This window comes from Ceratotherium simum, chromosome 16 (assembly GCF_057802395.1).
Source record: "Ceratotherium simum simum isolate JZ-2026a chromosome 16, ASM5780239v1, whole genome shotgun sequence".
Classification (NCBI taxonomy): domain Eukaryota; kingdom Metazoa; phylum Chordata; class Mammalia; order Perissodactyla; family Rhinocerotidae; genus Ceratotherium; species Ceratotherium simum.
Window position 1 is genome coordinate 36,475,694 of NC_141915.1, and position 19,861 is coordinate 36,495,554.

The 19,861-nt window shown below is 50.4% G+C and overlaps 1 protein-coding gene across 1 annotated transcript; it reads left to right on the forward strand.

Moving 5' to 3' along the window:
- Positions 1 to 5,415: 5,415 nt before the first annotated feature.
- Positions 5,416 to 13,420, forward strand: TAC4 (tachykinin precursor 4). Its single transcript, XM_087441014.1, is given in 8 exon segments — positions 5,416 to 5,532; positions 8,698 to 8,784; positions 10,463 to 10,504; positions 11,485 to 11,532; positions 12,793 to 12,855; positions 12,857 to 12,982; positions 12,984 to 13,013; positions 13,015 to 13,420. Coding segments are annotated over 8 exon segments (603 nt in total). The 3' UTR covers positions 13,105 to 13,420.
- Positions 13,421 to 19,861: the final 6,441 nt, after the last annotated feature.

Below are 19,861 nucleotides of genomic sequence, written 5' to 3' on the forward strand. Positions count from 1 at the left end.
GCCGCACGCCGAGCCCCAGCCAGCCAAGTTACCCAACCCGTGGGTGCTGTCTCCGAGCGGCTGGCTCTGGAGTCTTCCCTGACACAAGAAACAAACTGTTCTGCAGACAGTGGGGTCTGGAGGCTCCACTCGGTAGACAAAGGACAGTGCATTATAATTATATTTTCAATTAGCTGCTCGCTTTTCTCCCACACTCGCTAACCAAGATCCAGGAAGGAAAGGCCCATCTGAATCAAGAGCTTTACTTCTCCCACTAATGGGGTCAGACTCTGGGTGCCTTTATTGCACGTAGGCTCTGAGAGAAGCAAGCACTCAGAAGAGAGACTTCTTCACCGCCACATTTGAGGCAGCAGAGACCAGACCCCACATCTCCCAACAAGGGAGCTTCACACGCCTCCCTCAGCCCTCAGGCCTGAAGCCTCTGCCCCCCACTGAGGTCTGGTTCACTGAACCTTGTCTAAAACACCTGGCGGCAGGGAGCTCCTAGTCTGACAGGAGAGACCGAGTTCCTGTCCTCAGGGGACTCTCATCCTGATGGACAAATATCAGGGAATGCCTAAAATGACTTTCCTTAATCTGGCCTTTCCCGTAAAATATGCATGAGTGCTATTGTTTAATTACACTATTAATAGCAATAATAATTGCCGCCATTTATCAAGGCCTACAATGTGCGAGAGGCTGCATGAAGTTCTTTTATGCTTTATCTCATCTAAATGTCTCAACGACCTTTTGAAGTGAGTATATTATTATCCCCATCTTATGGATAAGGTAACTGAAGTTCAGAAAGGTTATATAACTTGCCCGAGGTCACACAGATGGTGAGTGCTGGGGTCAGAAGTAAAACCCAGAGTCTTATTCTTAACCACTCTGCTATGCACTGCTTCTACTCTTGATTGAAATCCTTCTTGTGGACACCACCCACCCCACCCCCCGCACTGGGCATGCTTGTCTTTCCTTACAGAGCCTAATTGCAAAAAAGATGTGGGCGAGTGGGTGCCAGGGCACTTTGGAGAAACGTGATGGAGAAGGAAGGGAGACAGGCTGATCAGCTCCCAGGGCCCTGGGCCCCTGGCCAAGACCTGCTGTTGGTGGCGGCGGGAGGTGCCTGAGGACAAGGGCCAGGTCAGGGACTGGTTTGAATCCTTCTCAGGACTTTGAGAATTTCTTTCTGAAACTGGGCAATACCTTCAGGCCCTTCCAGAGACACTCTGGGCACAACTGAGGGGCTAGAAAAGCCAAAAGCAAGGCAGGCTTGGGCCCGGTTGTCTGCCCACACAACTTCTGGACACAGAGGGCCACACTCTGTTTGCTCCATCTGCACTGTGGGTGTAGAGACCCCCTTTTCCAAACCGGAAGTGTTCTGTCTAGGACAAGTGTTGGAAGTGTACCCATCCTATAAATGTGATACAGGGGGTCCAGGATTCTTCGTTTCTCCCCAAATGCGCCTGTCATGGCGCTTTCCACGCCACGGTGAAATTGTTAGATGCTTGTCTCTGTTCTGGGGCAGCTCCCATGTTGTAAGGTGCTCCGTAAATCCGCAGTCAATGGATGAATGCAGGAATGTAACCTCAAAGACGTGGGGAAGAGTTGCCTTTTTCAGAGGTCGTGAGCCATTGCAACTACAAGCATAGCGTGCAGACTACTGTCCCAATCATGTCCGCCAGGCGGCTTCTACCCACTACCCTCCCCCTCCGTTGGAAGGATCGCGCTGCCCTCCTCGAGGAGACTCCCCCCCCCTCCCTCTGGCGGCCAGCCTCCTTTACCTCCTGTCCCTCTATCCAGGGGACAGGCCACCGAGTCGAGGACCCAGCTCTTGCCCCGCCTGAATCCGCCAACTCAGCGTTCTAGGACGGGAGATCAGGCTTCAGGAGAAGCTTCCACAGGGGGGCGCTGAAAGGGCGCGGGAAAGCCTGAACAGGGCCCCGCGGCGTCCTCTGGGGTGGTGGAACCCAGATCGCCAGCCGGCCAGCGGCGACCCCTCACCGAAGCCCCCGCTCCTGCCTCCCCTCCCAGCTCCCCTTCTTTCTCCCGCCTGCCCAGCCATTCCCCTCCCGCTCCCGTATGCGTTCTCAGTCAAGGCGAAAGAGCGCGCGGCGGGGGGGGGGGGGGGGGGGGGTGCAGAGCAGGTTCGAATCCCGCCTCTGCCGCATCATAGCTGGGCGGCCTTGTCCCAGGCACTCAGCCTCCCCCAGCCGGCCGGTGACAGGGGGCAGTCAGCCCACCTACTTTGGACGGAGTAGGCGCTCAGGAAACGTCAGCTTCCTGCCCGCATCCACCCTCGTCTCGTGTTTCCCTCTTCTCTGTTCTCCCTCCGCTTTCTTTTCCTTTTTTTTTTTAAATCCCTCCCTCCTGCGCCCTTTCTCTTCTCGGCTCCGCAATCTTAGCCAAACCGCAGTTTTTAGCAATCCTGCGCGCCCACCCGGCGCCCGGGGAGCCTCGCCAAGGCCGCGGCCAGACCGCCTCCCCGCGCCGCCCCCGGCCCAGCCCACCCGGAGGTCGCACCCGGCCCAGCAGTCCCGCGCCCGCGCGCAGCCAGCAGAGGGTCGCACCCTGCCCCGCTCCCGTCGGCCTGGCCTCGTCCTTCCTCTGGCTGCGGAGCCCCAACCCATCCGCCACCAGGACCGCGAGGACGGGCGAGGCGGGGCGCGCGGGCCAGGGCCGTGCCCGGGTGGCCGAGGGCACCGGGCGGGGCGACAGGCTCGGCCGCCAGGGCTGCGAGCGCCAGCCCGACCGCAGCCCGAGGGCACCGCTGCAAATAGCCGCGGTTTCCAGCCGGTGCCCGGCCTCCCTCCAAGCCTTCCGGACCTTGGGGATTTTCTCTTCCTTCTTCCCGCTGCCCTCTCCTCCTGCCTCCTCCCCGCCGTGCACCCACCACATCCTGTCCCACGCAAGATGGTTCCTGCGCTGGGGCGCGGGGAGCCCAGCCAGGGCCGGGAGACCAGCGCTGAGGTCCAGGGTTTCAGAGGTCCAATAATCACAAAATTTAATTTAGGATTAATTGAGCACATACTAGGTGCCAGGCACTGTGCTGAGCACTTTAAGGGTGGGAATTCATGAAATCTTTACCAACACCGGATAACGGTCAGCTCCAATTTGCAGATGGAGAAATTGAGGCTCAGAGAGACTCCTCAGGTCCTAAGGTCACCCCGTTTGGACCTGCAGAATGGGAAACCATCTCCCGGGCCCAGAGGCCCATGCTGTTGCTCTCCTCCAGCCCTGTGTTGCTTGCCCTTGTGGGCCGAGGCTGCAGGGGGAGGTGGGAAGCAGCTGACTGGGGGTCCAGAATGCTAGTCTGCCACCAATTCTCAGTGTCACCTAGAGAAAATCCAACTGGCCTCAGTTTCCACATCTGTAAAATGAAAGGGATGAAAAGCAAAACTCAGTTCCCGTAAGGAAGAACTTGTTAACAATGGAAAACATAAAACGGAACGTGAAGTATTAAGTGGGCAAGTTCAGTGGGAGGCTGAGTGACCGCCTCCTGCAGTGTTGAGACAAACCCACAGACCAGGGCTGGCTGTGTCAGAATTGGGCTGAGATGGGGAATCTGCATTTTAGCAAAGGCAGGGATTCTGAAGTCATCAGGTTTGCGATCCACCAAAAAGATTCCTGGAAGGCGGTGGAGGTGGTATGTGTGGGGCAGGTATCCTCCCCCAGACTTCCATACTTTTCACATTCATCTCTGCCTTTGCTGGCCTGGACTCAGAGTGATGGCACATTTCTTAAGGACCTACTGTGTGCTATGCACACATATATGACAGCCCCACTCCCAGAGAGCTCATGGCATAATCAACCACCATAAGGCAGACTGGCAGGGCTGCCCTGAGCCCAGCTGGCCCCTTTGAGAGAAATGGAGCAAAGCATCTTCTTCCAGGGGGGCACGGCCTCGCGGCAGGCTGTGCAGCTCAGTGAGCAGAATGAGAGCTGGGTTTCACCTCCACTCTCCCTCTCAGCAGCCGCCTCCGTGCAGGACGTAACCCACACAGCCTCTCACCGCAGCCTGCGCAGATCTGCAAGAGAGGTAAGTGGGAGACAGCGGAAAAGCCAGGAAAGGGGCCTATTAATTCTTGCTGGAGACAGGAATAGAGATCAAAAAACTACCGAGGAGGTGAACATTAAGCTGGGCCTTTACGGATGGGCGGGAGTTCACCAGGTAGAAAGGGAAGTCCACGCAGAGGCAACAGCCAAGGCCAAAGCAGCGGGCAAGAAGTCTCTGTCCTGGGAGCAGGTGGTGCAGTGTGTCCGGGAGCAGGGAACGGCTGCAGGGCAGACAGGGAAGGGGGCACACCGTCCCCTTGCCCCCATCTCTATGCCGGCACATACCTAACTGGATATAGCTTATCTGCCAACCAGAGGTATCCTCTCCTAGAGACTGGGAGACGCTGTAGGACAGGGATGGCGTCTTATTTGTCTCACTCAGTGGCGTTAGTAGTAACAGCAATAACAGTTAACGGGTATTAAATATCTACCATCACCTACTGTGCTAAGTGCTCCACAGGCACTACCTCATTTCATCCTCAAACAACTTTGGAAATAAGTGCTATTACTCCTCCCGTTTTACAGATGAGGATTCTAGGGTTTAGAGGGGTTAAGTAATGCGCCTCACGTCACACAGCTACTTAGTGATGGAGCGAGGATTGGAATTCAAGTCTCTCTGACCACAGGCCCTTGTTCTACACTGACAGATGGACAGATGGATGAATGGGTGGAAGAGAGGGAGGAACTAAGTGAAGAAGGGCCTTGAATGCCATGCTAAGGAGCTTGAACTTTATTCCAAGGACAGTGGGGAGACATTGGAATGTTGTCAAGCAGGAAGAGCCAGGCCAGGTTCGGGCTTTAGCAAGATCACTTTGACCACAGTGGGAAGAGAGCTTAGAGCCGATGACACTTGAGCAGGAAGCCATTTTTCTGACAAATCCCAATCCCCACTTGTGAAGAGCCTCATTTCTTTAAGCAGTGTGTTATTCCTCTTAGGGCACACGTGGGGACTACTGACAGAGGGGAACACTGAGAAAAGGGGGCCCAGAGAGGGAAGGGGAGACAAGTGGTGGAACACCAGCTAAGTTTTGGGGAGCAGAGCCCCAGGAAAGGAGGACCCATACAGTCAGTCCACTTCCCCATTTCCAAGATGACAAGGCCCCCTCGGGGCCCTAGCCAGGGCACACACTGCCCCATTGTGCACCTGTCACCAGAGGGAACGCAGCCAAAATTGAGGCGGGTGTTGCATCAGAGAGCTAAGCCCTGGGATAAGTGCTGGGGGGCGGCGGTGAACGAAGCAGCAAGACAGCTGGAAGGACAGAGCACAGCGGAGCTTCCCGCACCCACACAAAAGGAGCCTGAGAGGACGGCCTGCCGGAGGCGGGCGTCTTCAGGCTGAGAGGGGCTCCCAGAGGGTCCCAGGACAGAGCAGCGCCCACCATGCTGCTCTGCCTCACCCTGCTTCTCCTGATGGGGCTGTCTGCGTGTGCTGTGGCAGGTGACGAGGAGTTGGAAATCAGCGCTGAAGCAGGGCCCTGGCTAACCTTGACCCTGGAGGTACCTTTGGGGAGAGGCTCTGCCCAGAGCAGGGGATGATCCATGGTGGAGGGGGCAGAAGATCCTCTCCATGGATGCCAGGAGAGCAGGTTGTACACTGTTACCCCCAGGTGGGTAGGTACACGGCCATGGCCCCTGGCCTGGCCTACCTCCAAAGGGGCACATGCACGAGAGAGTGAGTGAGTGAGAGACAGAGAGTGTGTGTGTGTGAACAAACACTTATTTAACATATGCTATGTTTCTGGCACTGTCCTAAATACTTCATAAATATTAACCCATTTAATCTTCATATCAACCTTATGGGGAAGGTACGATTATTATTCCCATTTCACAGATGAGGAAACTGAGGCACAGAGAAGTCAAGTAGTTTGTCCAAGGTTACACAGCTTCAAAAGCACAACCTCACACCTTGCTCAAGCTGATTCTGTGTTTCTGTACATCAGAAGAGATTTTCCAGAATTTCCTTTCAAGGGGATCAACTTGGGGCAGGATCACTGTTTTATCTCACATGTAGAAGCTTTTATTTCCTGACAAGTACTGGTTTGATAGCTGATCTCTTCTACTAAACAGACCCGAGTGTTGTCACTGGGGAGAAATCTACAAGTTAGAGACACGGCATCTGTGCCCCACCCCATCTGATGGGGGAGACAAAGATCCTGACCGCAGGGAGCTCCCAATCAGACAGGGGGCAGAGGCCAAGAGACTAAACAGGACCAGCGCTCAGGGAAGGCTTCCAAGAAGGCAGTGGGACAAGGCTAAGCCTGACTCCTTCTGGTCTTGGGAGGTGAGAATACTGGAGCCAGAGGGAGAGCCGTCGAGGGAACGACCATTCGGGGTGGGTTTCCTTCCTGGTTTGTCTGAACGTGGAGGTGTGTGCAGTCGAGAAGACGGCAGGCTGGGGAGACCCAGGTTCATGTCTCAGCTTCTCCACTGACTCCACACGACCGTGGGAAGATCATCGCTGCTCTCTGGACATCAGTTTCCTCACCTGTAAAATGGGGGGAGAGGGAAGATGATCCCCAAGGTTTTTTTCAAGCTTTGACATGCTTTACGGAGTCTGTGCCAAGCATCAGGGGACCTGGCCCAGGTACAGGGAAGCCAAGCTGTGTGACGGGGTGCTTTCTATGCAGCCACACGTAACATCATCATCGTTACGAAACATCGTTAGGAAACATCATCATCGATTTCAGCTAGAGCTGCTGGAATTTCCACCCGCAAGCACCGCACCATGCAGCTGGGTCTAATGCTTAGTCTCCTTTCACACTCATTCAACATCCCTCTGCTTCCCAAGACACAGGGCTTGGAATACAGGAACCATTAATACGAGTGAGGTGACAGAAGGAATGTTGGCACCTTCAGGGATGATCTGATTACCTCCTAAGCTCTCAGGGCTCCTCCCCTGCAGTCACCCCTGGAGCTGGGGATTGGGGTTCAATGATAAGGAGGGCTTCAGGTAGGGGCAGGGCACACACTGCCCCATTGTGCACCTGCCACCGGAGGGAATGCAGCCAAAAGTGAGGTGGGTGTTGAATCAGAGAGCTAAGCCCTGGGATCAAGTGCTGGGGGGCGGCAGTGAAGGAAGCAGCAAGACAGCTGGAAGGATAGAGCACAGCGGAGCTTCCCGCACCCACACGAAAGGAGCCCAAGAGGACGGCCTGCTGGAGGGCCCCCCAGAAACCCGGTGGGTGGAGGAAAAGGTGAGTCTTATTTCATAAATAACCATTCTCTCCAGCTTGCATTTGAAGGCTGCCTTTTACCAAGGCAAAGTGGTTTTCATGAGCTTTTCAGAAATGGGTCCAAATCTCCAGAGACTTTCCGGTTCCTGGCCAGGCTGGGTGACTCCAGCCCAAAATGGCTGCCCCGTCATTGAGGTCCTGGAGAGGAGACAGATCGGAAGTGACTGAATTAGTCCAAGGCTTAGAAAACAACCCACTCCTGATCCTGAAAGTTGGGAAAAAACAAGCTAGGAGAGGCAAAGGGGTTTCCACTGCAGCCCAGCCCGGCCTCTGCTGGTCCCCGGAGCTCCAGCACTGCCCCGGGGGACAGCGGGGATGGATGCAAGGGCCCCTGAGCCAACCCCAGCTTGCAGCCTCCGGGCAGGCGGCTCGCATTATTCTAGGGCTCTGTTCCCCTGTCCTCAGCCTTCCTGGAAAAGGAGACCCCATCCTCTTCCCTATTCCCAGACTGTCAGACAAAGAGCCCTCGTCCAGCATTCTGTATCCCACACATGTACTAGGCACTGTGCCAGGCACTGGGGATACAGAGATGTGAACACAGTCTAATGAATGTCACCCACTGTCATTCTCTCCACTATCGAGCCTTCTTCCCTCTCAGCTGAGCTGAGCACGCACTTCTTCAGGGGCTCCGGTTAAGGCCAGAGAGGGAGAGGACTCTGGCCAAAGTCACAAAGGCTAATGGAGGCATGAAAACTTAAACTCACAGCCCTTGGTCCAGAACTTTTGCCCCATCAGCTGAAGGATGAGAATGTCTTTGCCCAGGGTAGAGGCCTCCACCCCAGGCCACATGCCACGTTCCCCATGGGAGGCCCAGGCTCTAGGGCAGGGTAAATCTGGGACAATGAGGGGCGTGTGGGGGAAGAGAAGAGAGCAGAGTCAGAGTGGGGTTGGAGAGGAAGCAGTCTCACCTTGCCTACTGGGTGCCCACCCTGAGTCCATCAGCTGCCCCCTCCTTGTCTATGTTGGAGATATTTCCCAAGATGGAGCAGAACCCGTGCTCTGGAGCCAGACTTCCTCAGTTTGAATCTTGGCTCTATCAGTTTCTGTGTGACCACGGACAAGTCATTTAACCTCCATAAGTCTCAGTTTCCCCATCTGTAAAACGGTGACAAATCATAATCCCTACTACATAAGGTGGTTGTGAAGAGTCAGTGAGATTATGACAGTGTTTGAGCCTTTGAGCCTGATGACCTGGCTTCAGGTTCTGGCTCCGTCTGTCACTTCATAGCTGGTGAACTCCGACAACTTATTTAATCTCTCTGTGCCTCAGTGTTTCATCTGTAAAATGGTTACAGTAATAGTATTTACTTCATGGGGTTTTGGTAAGGATTAAATGAGTTAATACATAAAAGTGCTTAGAATACTGCCCTCCCCGTCTCCTTGCCAACCTCCCCCCAACTTAACTCTAATGGACTCTCTGCTTCTTCAGGAAGACATCCTCCCCAGCATTCTGCTCCAGCTGCAAGAGGTGAAGAGGGGCAAAGCCAGGCAGTTCTTTGGGCTGATGGGGAAGCGGGTAGGAGGTGAGTAACAAAGGGGCGGGCCCAGCAGCAAGTGGTTCTGAGTGGGTTCCGTCACACCAAGCAGAAGCCCTAGCTTAAAGCCCAGGACCCAGGGTCCATTACTCCAGTCTGGTGGGGGTCGCCCACGCAATGGGGTGGGGTAGAGTGTCCATATAAATTATCATCCACACCGGCACACTTGGAAAGTGTTAATTACACCAGGCAACAGCTGTAAATCGGGCTGTCTCCAGCACACGGGGAGTACGGTCACCGTAAGGGTGGTGGCCAGTGCTTCGCACCCCCGCTGGTGCCCTTGCCTTCAATACTGTGGATGACTTTGAAGAGTGGTGGTGAAGCTGGAGATCAGCATCTAGATGTGAGCAAAGCCAGGGGCCAAGCTGCCTAGTCAATTCTCTTTGGCTCACACAGAATTATTAAAATGAACGTCTGTTCCCTGAGGGCACTCTCAATGTGGGAGTCATGTCCTGGGGGGACAAGGAGACAGCAGTTTTGGGCAGAGAACAGTTTTCTCTTTTCTTATTGTCAACATCATATATATTTTTAAGTGGTGTTGGTGAGGGTACCAAGAAACTGGCACTTGAATACACTGTCTATTCGGCGGACACTTTGGTAATATCCATCACAGTTGGACATATGCATACCTTTTGACAACAGTCTCACTTCAGGGAATCTGTCAGACAGAAATGCTATTGATACATAAGCCCTGAGATATTTGGACCAGAGTGTTCATCGCCAACTTTCTTGTAATAGTAAGAATTTGGAAATAACATAAACATCATCAATACAGGAATAATCAAAATATATTAGGCACGTCCGTAGCCTTTGTGGCCATTAAGGATGAGGCAGATCTGTGGAAAGATATGGAAAGATTTCCAAGATTTTGGTTAAGTGGAAAAAGCAACTTATATAACAATATGTATGACTGGAACCTACTTGTTTTTGTAAAAAAAAAGCTACATACTTACACACATATATATGCAAATGCATAGGGAAAGTTCTAGAAGTATAAATATCAAACTGTCAACAGTGGTTACATTTAGGATAGGAAGCAGAAGTAAGGGAGACAGAGTGATGAGGGATTTTAATTTTTACTCTACAAACCTCTACATTACTTGATTCTTTTTATAGTGTGCATGTATTCAAGGACTGCTTTTGTAATAAAAAAATTTCCGATAAAAATAAAGAAGACCAACTTGTGACCAAACACTTTTGGCCTTAGTTTCCTCCTCTACAAAATGAGTTTTGCACTGGGCCATTGCAGAGCTCTCTTCCAAATCCAACAACCCATGAGAAGCAGAGGATGGGGTATAAAAGAAATCTTTCTTGAGCTCCTACTATGCTGACAGGTGATTAAATCTCACAACAACATCCCATTTACCACCAGCGGGGAAACGAAGGTTCAGATAGGTTAAGTCCTTTTCCAGGGATGCCCAGCTGGTGCCACGAGCCAATGCCTCCAAAGTCTGTGCACTTTCCACTACTCCATACCGCCTCCCAGCAGGAGCACCCAAGCGGCTCAGCCACACGAGGACAATGGGCAGTGACTGGAGTTTCACTGAAGACCCACCAAAGGCACCAAATCCCCAAGAGCCATGAGCTCTTCCCACCTCACCAAGACCCGGGGAAGCAGGAAGCGGTACAGTCCTCATTCCTTCTTTCTCCTTCCCCCAGGAATACCTCCCATCCAGCCAGGGGGAAGAACAGGTAAGTGTTGTCCAGACCTTCCCCTCAGCATGCTCCCTGGGGAGGGCCAAGTTGTCCTGGCCACTAACAAGTCAGGGAAGTGGGGGAAGACGCTCTGGCCAGGGGCACACCAGGCTGGCACTGCAGAGGGTGGAGCCAGTGTGGTTTGGCCACACATTAGGCTTCCTGGTTGTTTCCGTAGAGCAGTGGTCTATGATGCCGAGGGAGTAGTTGCAGGAATAAGCAGGAGATGGGAATGAATCTGCTTCTGCCAAAGGTTCAAAATTACCTTGGGTCTAAAGCCTGGTTTTAGAAAAACTAATCAATCCATTTCCCACCCTGCACCTGGAAAGATCTTAAAAGTGCAAATCTAAACAGCTAGTACCTTGCCCAAAACCCTTCAGTGAAAAGATAAAAGCAAAATCAGAAGAAAACAAATGAACCTTTACCCATCACTCCCTCAGTGCCCTCAGGATCAAGTCCAATGCCCTAACATAACTCACCACATCCTCCAGGACCACTCGCACTTACTTGACTCCCAGACCCATCTCTCCTTCCCTGCCTGCCTGCCCTATCCCAATGGAGCTTGTCTCCATGGCCTGGGCATAATGCTCTCCTTGGTGTACTGCACTGTCCTCCTGGGTCACACGGCTCGTGTCCCTAGACTGGAACCCCTGCCCTGGGCAGGTACCAGGTCTGCGATCTCCTCTGTATCCCCAACACCCAGCAGTCTCTGTCTGTTAGAGGCGCCGGTTAGGTGTTTGTGAAACGAAGGGCAGAAGGGAGGGAGAATGGAAGAGAAAGAGGAAGGAATTAATGAATTAATGGGTGAATGAATAAACCAATCCATGGTTTTTCCTCAACTCTCAGGATGATTGAGAAATGACTCCACTTACGAGGCCCCAGCTCTGGCCCTGTCCCTGCCCTCCCTCCCTGCCCAAGACAGCCTTCCTTTGCTGCACTTTCTTTTTCTCTGTCTCTTTTCTCTCCATCACCAGGGGATCAGCAAGGACAAATGGTCCTGGACCTCCCGGGCAGGAGAGGATCACCTACAGAAGGTAGGTGAGAGCCTCTAGTGGATTGCAAGGTATCATGGGAAAGTGGCCAGATACTTTGCTGCCAGTCTCCCTAGCGGGGCCAGGCAGCTGGACAGACAGAACAGGCTCCCCACAAGCCATTAGGCAGAGGCCCCATAGAAGAGAGCAACTGGGGTACAGGGGAGTGGTCCCTTTGATGATCCAGGCCTGATCCAGGCTGCCAAAGCCCTGAAGCTGCACCCTCTCCACCCCTAACACATCCAGGCACATTCTGCTTCCCCCTCTCAGGGCCAGGTGAAGCCACAGAGAATGGTGTGTAGTTTCTCAGACCCTGGTACATGCTCCTTATTCCCTCACTAATCATTGATCATTAGAGAGTCATGCCTTTAGTCTTCAGACATTTTCTGTCTTTAACAATTGTAAATTAGTGCAAATCACCCTGGGAGGGTAACAACCTAAGCAGTTATCAGTTAACACCTTCTGGCAGGGGCCACAACCCCAAATGGGTCCAACTATATGTTCAATAAATGGATGGACAGGCATGAAAGTAGATAAGTGAATCAGGCTGGGGGAAAGATCAACAGCTCAAACTAGCCAGCAGAAGAGGAAGGGTAGGGGGCGTCCCAGATGGTCAAAGATGCTGAGCTCCAGTTTGCCTTCTCTAATGCCTGACCTCTTCCCCCAGAGCTGCAGACTTATGGACCCCTCTCTAGCTTCCCTGACAGAACACCTGCTCCTTCCAACACAGGCTCTTGGGAATAAAGATGGGAAAGTCTTCTATTTTCCCCCAAGATTTTTTTCTAAGTGTTTGAGCCATTCCATTCCAAGAGCCATGGAAGTCACCACAATACCAAATAGAAATGAATGTCCTCCATGCAGTGTGGGCAGGAACCTTAAAGTCATCATTTTTCAGGGCTGGAAAGCAACTTGCCCAAAGTCACACAGTGAGCTAATAACAGAGCCGGCACTAAAAGCTGTGTCTACCGTTTCCTAACCCATGGCACTCTCCACATCCGCAGGAGGGCATTTGGGATTCTGAATACGGATTACCACTTCCCTTCCTTTAGAGAGGATAACTGAGGGTTGGCTCGGTTCTGCTCTGGAGGCGTTTACAATTGAATAATGGAAGATAAGGCAGATGAACCTGTAATTTGATTGCCCTAGATATCTAAAGCCAGAGAAATATGAGTTAGGGACATGGAGGGCCTCGGGTGCAGTGACAAGGGAAGGCCTCCAAAGGTGGAGACAGACAAGACTCCCCTAACCACCATCCAGGTACAGAACCCTTCCCAGGAAGAGAGGACGAGGACCACGGGTCAGAGTGAGATCCCCCATCGCATGCTTCCCAGAGGACGAAACCCCTTCTCTCCCCACCTGGACGTTACAGCTGACAAGCCAGCCAGGCCAACTTTCTTCTCCATGTGTCTCCTGTGCTCAACACTGGTGTGTCCAACCAGGCCCTCTTAACTCTCCGGGGTTCCTTCCAGGACTCTCGGTCTCAATGATCAAATGATCGTGCATAAATGCACTGCGTCACAATCACAAGCTGCAGGGACCTTGCCCTCCCTCAGCACTGAGCTTTTCACTGCATAACAGGATTGAGTCGCACCCACTTCTCTATCTCCTGTGCCCAGAACACAGTAGGGGCTCAATAAACGAATGAACAGTGAATGGCTTCTTCTGTGGTACAGGGTAGAGGGCAGGAATGTGGCCTGGCATGTCAGTAGGACAGGAGACCTTTTCCAGAATTGCAAAGGGAAATACTAAACAGCCCTGGTCTCCACCCTCAGGTGGGAAAAACAGGCTTGGGACACAGGTAAAGACGATGGCCCTGGCCTGAAAACAGACACCCTCTCCCTACCCAGTCATGATCTCAAGGACCCAAATCCAGTGTCTTCTGACTTGGAGAACAATTGAGTCCCCGGTCCTTGATTAATTCTCATGTATAAGGTGGCCCTTCAATTAACTGCTTTGCTTTTGGGACATGGGCAGGCAGTCATTCCCGGAGCACCACTTGCCCTGAGCACTGGCAGGAGCTGCAGTGGGATGAAACAGTTCTCACTCTCAGGGAGTCCCCAGTCTGATAGGGAGACCACTGTTCCTGTCCCAGTGGTTTATAGGCAGGTGGGACAGAGGAACCCCAGATGATTAGAAAGAGGCACATCAGCCAGAATGAAATCCTAGAGGGCAAACTTAGTAATAAGCATCGAGGTGCTCAACAAAGGAATGAGTTGGGAATTGTGTGGGTTCATTAATTCACTAGGCTACATAACACGTAGCTTCCCTGTGTCTCTCTCTCCAAAAAGGAGGAAATGTATTAAGTTTTTTGGGGCATTTGATTCTTTGGGGGTGGGAAGTGGCTAAACTTTTTAAAAGGAAGGGAAGAAGGCATTGGTGGAAAAGGCAGGCCCTTCATCTGGGTGCTGGGGAAGGTTTTAGCAGAGGCCTCTAAGGAGAGGCCAAATGGTGTCAGCACAACCAGCAGGATTCTACTTGACCTGCAGGGAAACAGGCTCTGTCCCAAGACCGTTTATCATGAGCCCTGAACAAACCTGAGGCCTCTCTTCTCCATTCTCACACCTTATCCACGTCCAGTGAGAAATATGAGGGTGGGAGACAGTACACGCCTTCTCCTGACACTACTGCATAATTTCCCAGTTAATGTATTTCTCATTCCATCCACTCCTAGTTTCTAACCCACTAGCATCCCCAGTGTCTTCCCCACTTCACCCCAACCAGTGCTGTGGTCCCAAGAGGTGGTTCACTGTAATAACCCAACTTGAAGGATCAGCAAAGAGGTCTGAAGATTTTATTCTTATGTTTGAAGTTTGGGACACTTAAGAAAAATAGAAGTCACCAAATATTTCCAGAGTTTCCTCTGTGTGCTGGAACTTCGCTAGGAACTCAGATGGGACTGGGAGTATGAAAGAAGTATGAGACTGGAATTTGTTCTTAAAGACCTAAGGACCTTACAGGGGAGTCAAGATGTACTCACTCTGTGCAAAGGCCACACCCTGCTCTCCAATGAGCCTTTTCAAACCCACCATGTCCACTCAAGCTTCTGGTTTCTGCACACACCATTCTCTTCCCATTTTGGTGAATTCTTACTCAGAGGTCAATGTCTCTAAAGCTTTTGCAACCTGGCAACTCCCCATTCACCCCCTCCTCTGAGTTCCTGAAGCACCTTGCACATTCTTCCATTACAGCACTTAATATATGTTGTTATAATAGTTTATTTCCTCAACAGGGTTTCTCAAGTACACAGACCTCATTTATCTTTACCCCAGTGCCAACAATAGTGCTCAGCACACAAGAGGTCCTTGGAGTTTTGATGGACTCACACTTCCTGTCCTCAGGATGTCTGTCTCTAAAGAGCCATGAAGGAGCCAAGGCAATACTAGCTACTGCAATAAATAGCAGCTACCACTTACTGAACGCATATCCCGTACTTCTCAAACTCAACATGTCCAAACACTGAACTCTTGACCTACTGCCCCAATGCTACTCCTGTCATGAGCATCTCTACAAACAGCACTTCCACGTACCCAGCTGCCCAGGTTAGAAACCTGGAGTTACCCTCCAGTCCTCACTCCCCATACCTAATACATCCCCTGGTTGTTGGTTCTTCCAAAATCTATCTCCAATTCATCTTCTTGCTGCCTTCACTACCACTGTTAATACAAGCTATCGTCTTCCCTTGCCAGAAGGGCAGCAGCCTCCTGAAAGACTTGTTTCCCACCTTACTGCCAGACCCATCCCCATCCATTCTCCTCTGCGAGCATGACCTTTTAAAATGGGAAATCAGATCATGTCCATCCCCTACTGGCCACAGTTCAGTTTCCTAGGATATACCCAACATTCTTGTTGAGGCCTCCAAGGCCCTGTGCTCTCTGATCCTTCCCCCTCAACTGCCTCGCTCCTTACCAGGCTCTCTCAGGCCCTCACCAAGTGCTTGCCTGCCTCGGGGTCTCTTGTCAGGCTCTTCCCTTCTGAACGCTGCCCCAGTCCCCTCACTCCTCTCTTGGCCAATTCCTCACTGTTCACGTCCCAGGATAAAGGTCTTTCCTCAGACAGGGCTTCCTTGAAAACTGGACTCAACTAGTTCCCTCCAGTTATGCTTACACACCTTGTTCTTTTCCATTCATAGCACTGATCACAATTAGAAATCATGCATTTAATGTCTCATCCAGGAGATTGCAATTCCACATCTTTTGTGTACAAATGATTATTTGTGCATATATCAGCATTTTGCAAGACCACTTACCTTCACAACCATCCTCATTCTGCAGATGAAGATAAGCCACATGCTTGATGTTACACAAAAATGGCAGAGCCAGGATTCGAGGCAAGGTACCTTCACTCCACAGACTCAACCCCTACACTTAGTTGGTCTATGCCATAATCATACAGACAGATGTCAGGTGGAATTATAAAGATTTCAAGAGGAATTCCTTTTTAGCTGGGCCATTTCAACAGGTAGGAAAGAAACTTCCAAATGCCTGTCCCCCCTCTCCAGCATACTGGTCTCTCAAGAGGCTCCTTCCAGATCAAACCATTTTAGGGAGTGCTACATTCTGTCTCCCTCTTGGAAAAATCCCAAGAGGGAGGTTTTGAGAAGTCCTGAAGTCAAGAAACATACTGATCTTTCACTTTAACTCGGTATTTTTCAAGTCTGACTACAGTACCCTTTCAGCCCACACCGCTTTGTGTTTAATGGGACACTTCGAGGAACGCTGAAGGGGAGGCTTTCCCAATACAAACAGGAAAAGGAATAGAGACTAATCCAGTCGCATGTTGAAGCTGTGTCAGGGAATGATGAAAGCTATGTAGGTTAAGTTAGCTTATGGACACTTGAACTTAATCCAATGAAAAAACGAAAGCCACATGAATTCTTGAGCAGGGAAGTGATGAGCGTTGTCTTGATAGGATATTCTTCACTTTCCCTGATATACTTCCATAAGGAGGTGGCTAAGAATTCCAAGGCCAGGCAGGGACCTCAGAAGCAATTTGACTGACAGTTGAGATAAGCTGAATGACCAAACAGGTGACCAACTGGCTCTGAGGGCGCCATTACATATTATACGATACTACTCCCTGGAGTCACACAAGGTGGTGGCCCTCCTCTGGGCTCAATGGCTTCCCATCACAGGCAGTTGATGGAACCTACAAGGCCAAACTGAATTCTAGCCCTTGAGTTGCAAAAGTTCTTGTTTCACTTACCCATTGCTGTGTATCAAACCATCCCAAAACAATTAATGGCTGAAAACAATATTTTTCATGATTCTTTAGGCGGGCAGGACTCCTGCCCCTCACTATTCAGTTTAGCTCAAGATTCTGGTTTGGAAACATGTCGGCTGGTTTCCAAGAGCAAAAGTGGAAGCTGCCAGAATACCACTTCTGCCACATTCAATTAGTCAAAACAAAAGTCCAGCCCACACTTGAGGGAAAAATAGATCTCCTATTGGAAAGAGCAGCACACATCCAGAGGTGAGAGAAATTGCTGGTGGCCATCTCTGGAGATGATCTACCACACCTCTTTTTTTGTGAGATGATAATGTAGGTTTCTAATAACTTGGAATAGAGTAAACATAAGGTGAGCTGTTTCCAGAAACAACCAACCAGTGAAGAAGAAAGACTGGTTTCCTGGAATGAACATGACTTTTCAAGGATAAAGGTGTTTACATCTCACATAGAACATATGGGAGGAGCAACAGAGCCAAAGTTGTGCAACAGCAGAGGTTATTTTCTCCACTCTTGGGCACAAATAAACAAAGCCCCAAACCCCAGAATGGTGGCAGCATGACCTGCATCTACAGGTATTGCACAAGACAGAAGGGACAAACTGATATTTCAGCCCCAGGGACATTTTTCACCACTGGGCAGTCCTTTGTTTCCTTCTTAGTGACATCCATCGGCATTTTGTTGAAGATACCACAAAGGAAGTGGGCAATTATACTGCCCCCATCAGCAGGAAACAGTCTGGAATAGGCAGTCATACAAGTTTGTAGCAGAAAATGCTGGGGCAAAACCAGTGGAGGTCCAATTCTTAATTCCATGGTCCCAATGAATAGCAAAAGGTAGTTTCTAGAATTTCTAGCACACATATTATTTAGCAGAGGAGTTTTCATTTTATCCTTATAACATGCAAAGCCCTGGACAGCATTTTGTACATATGTGCACCAGAGGCCACAGTGGGCCAGGCCTTCTCCCGCAGCTGTCATGTGACATCACTTGACGGGACCTGTTATTTGAGCCTGAACACACGAACTAGCTTAGGGCCTTGGGTGATGGTGAAGGCAGGCGGAAGGCAGCGTTTCTGCCTTCTCACTGGAGCTTTCTCAAACCATTTCATAACCCCAGTCCAAGAATGGACTTCAAAGGCTCAATTTCCTGAACTGTAGACAAATGTGTGCATATTTGCACTATGTGCATTAAAAAAAAAAAAAGACTCAACACTTTGAATAACTCAAAAGGTCAGAAGAAAAAAAAGGATAAGGACACTGTGAGAGCTATGCTGCTTGATCCCAGCACCTCATAAAAACCTCACTTCCTCAAAGGCTTATCAACTGCTCTTCAAAGGAGGCAAAGGCAGGCATGGTTACGACTACCCTAGAAAAGTTACTAATATACATCCAAGAAGCTGCTTTTCATTTGTTTCATATTCCAGAAAATGTGTACTATAAGCAGGCTGTGGTCTATTTTTCTATAGTGGCTTTTCCCGTATAGCCTCCACCTTGATCTCAACCAACTGGCTTCACATGAACTCCATTCGAGGCCATTCCTAACCCTAGCCAGGGCAATCCGCCCAGAACTACAGGGACAAACCAAAGCTGAGGACAAGTCAAAAGCACCATCTTGCCATATAAAGGGTATACTGTACTGTTAAAAATTACTTAACATGACTCACTATTCCCTTGTGAGAAATGGGAAAACAGGCCCAGAGGCATCAGATGACTCACGACAGCATTGTCAAAAGTGTGGGATTTAGCACTAGAGAATTTGCTCATTCTGTTTCTATAACCCAGCAGCAAGAGCTCTGAGCCTCAAACTTCCTCCTGTGGGAAGGGATATGATACCCACCTGACAGGGCATTTTGGCGAGGACTGAAGGAAACGTGCAAGTGAAGGGACAGTGCTTACTAAACAGCTTGTTCCTAAACCAGACGCAGAGCCAGAATGAGGCACATCTTCTGCTTTCTGGTTTAGATCTCTGGCCCCCAAATGCTGCTTATAGGATCAACTATAATCAATCCTTTTGTCTGAAAGTTTTCACCAATTTACTTTTCTTGCAATGGAAGCCACTAGAATGACGGGGGCCTGTGGATGAAGCAAGGAAATCGAACTAGAAGGGAGAGGATGATTAATCATTAAGTTATCAAAAAAGCTGAGGAAGCAAATGGTAGAGGGGAGGGTGCAGGTTCTCAAGTTGGACAGACCAAAATGAGATTTCTGGCTTCGTTGCCTACTGTGTCACCTTGGGCTCCAAGTTTCCTTCTGCAAAACCAGTGTGAATTCCTACTGCACAGGGCTAAGAGGAGGGTCAAACAGGGCAGGATGAAGGTATCCAGCACAGTATTGAGCATACAGGAAGCAACCAGCACATGCTAGAGCTCCCTTCTTCCTCCACAAATAGAGGAGGTGCTTCCATTTAGAGGGTCTCGGGAGCTAGACCCAGGAATAACTCGACTTTTGCTCCTCTAATGAAGGAGCCTAAGCAGCTGAGCTGCTTTTGTGCAGGTAAAACGGAGTCAGAGGGGACAGAGAATCCGTCTCACTGGACGCTGCCAAGGAAGTGAACACTCTGTTCCCATTACCTGTAAGGGATTTAAACCAGAGAAATCTTCCTTCTATTTTCAGGTGAGGACAGGGGGCGGGAGTCAGTGGAGGCTCGGGACTCAGACTGTGCACAAAATTTCAGGTGCCTTGACCTCTCAGCACTCCATTCTCATGATCCTTATTACCTACTTCAATCTTTTCAAAATGTGAGAGCAGACTTTCCCTTTGATATAAATATTTAGAACAGGGAGATTTGGGCACACATCATTCTAAGTGAGTGTAACAGGGGTCCTTTTATAACCTTCAGCTTCTTTCCATCCCATCCTCCACCCCCAATAAGTGACACACAGGACTCTAACCTTGCAAAGGAGGACCCTTAGCTTGTCTGCTGAGATAGCTTCACATCACTACTAGCCACAGTGAGCAAAACCACCCCAGCAAATATGATTTCCACCCTCCTTCTTTCCACCATACAAATATGTGTCCAGCCTTCCTTTTCCTGCACTGGGTAAATGCAACAGGAAAATTACTTTCAGACATCAGCTACTTTCAGAAATCATCTCAACCCAGGAAAG